At 43.7% G+C, this 693-nt stretch overlaps 2 protein-coding genes across 6 annotated transcripts in view; one reads left to right on the forward strand and one right to left on the reverse strand.

The window, feature by feature from the left end:
- The window catches only part of PFN4 (profilin family, member 4), a 7902-nt gene extending 7625 nt beyond the window's left edge, over positions 1–277 (reverse strand). Inside the window, exon 1 of one of the 2 annotated variants that reach the window (XM_010840551.1) lies at positions 148–277. In XM_010840551.1, the coding sequence (XP_010838853.1) occupies positions 148–264 (117 nt within the window). In that variant the 5' untranslated portion in view covers positions 265–277. The remainder of the gene's footprint in view (positions 1–147) is intronic. The other variant, XM_010840550.1, reaches the window with a different exon arrangement.
- FAM228B (family with sequence similarity 228, member B) overlaps positions 1–693 on the forward strand; it is a 43023-nt gene that overhangs the window by 15707 nt on the left and 26623 nt on the right. The window lies entirely within an intron of this gene.

Consider the following 693-nt stretch of genomic DNA (forward strand, 5'->3'; position numbering starts at 1 on the left):
CCCAGGGACGGGGGAGCCTGGTGGGCTGCTGTCTATGGGGTCGCACAGAGTCGGACACGACTGAAGCAACTTAGCAGTAGCAGCAGCAGCATGGCCTTTTTACAGAAAAAGACTTAAACTCTTACGCCAAACTTGTTTTTTTCTTACACTAAATCCTGGTGATGCTACACATAGGCTCCGCTCCTGGAGTTTGATGAGGGCTGCACTGTCCACATGCTTTGTTCCCAGGAGTGTATCTAACAGTAAGTTCTGCAAATGGCTCATGCTCCCTCAGTTCTGAAAAAAAGGGAACTGCAGTTGAAATCATCTGCTCTAGCTAGCTTTTAAAAGTCTTTTAAAAGATGTCCCCAAGACATTGAGAACAGCTTTAATATCAACAGCTTTAACTGAAAAGATGCAGAGTGAAAATGGTCCACCATCCGGTGCCCACCAGTACTAAGAAGGGGAAAACAGAATCACAGAAAATCAGTTCACACAGAGGGTTTTGAATTTGGAAATTCACAGCTCATAATTTTTTCTATGTCAACGGTTTGTATCAGAATCACCTAGGATTAAAACAAGAAACCTGACTAAATGGAGAACTACTGAAGTAAACAAGAGTAAATGAGATATGGCAGTCGTTGAGTCTTCACGTTCCTTTCCCTCTGACTAGCATCAGCACCAACTATGGACACTGATCAATACCTCAGGGGC

This window comes from Bison bison, unplaced genomic scaffold, assembly GCF_000754665.1.
Source record: "Bison bison bison isolate TAMUID 2011002044 unplaced genomic scaffold, Bison_UMD1.0 scf7180017864145, whole genome shotgun sequence".
Taxonomy (NCBI): Eukaryota; Metazoa; Chordata; class Mammalia; order Artiodactyla; family Bovidae; genus Bison; species Bison bison.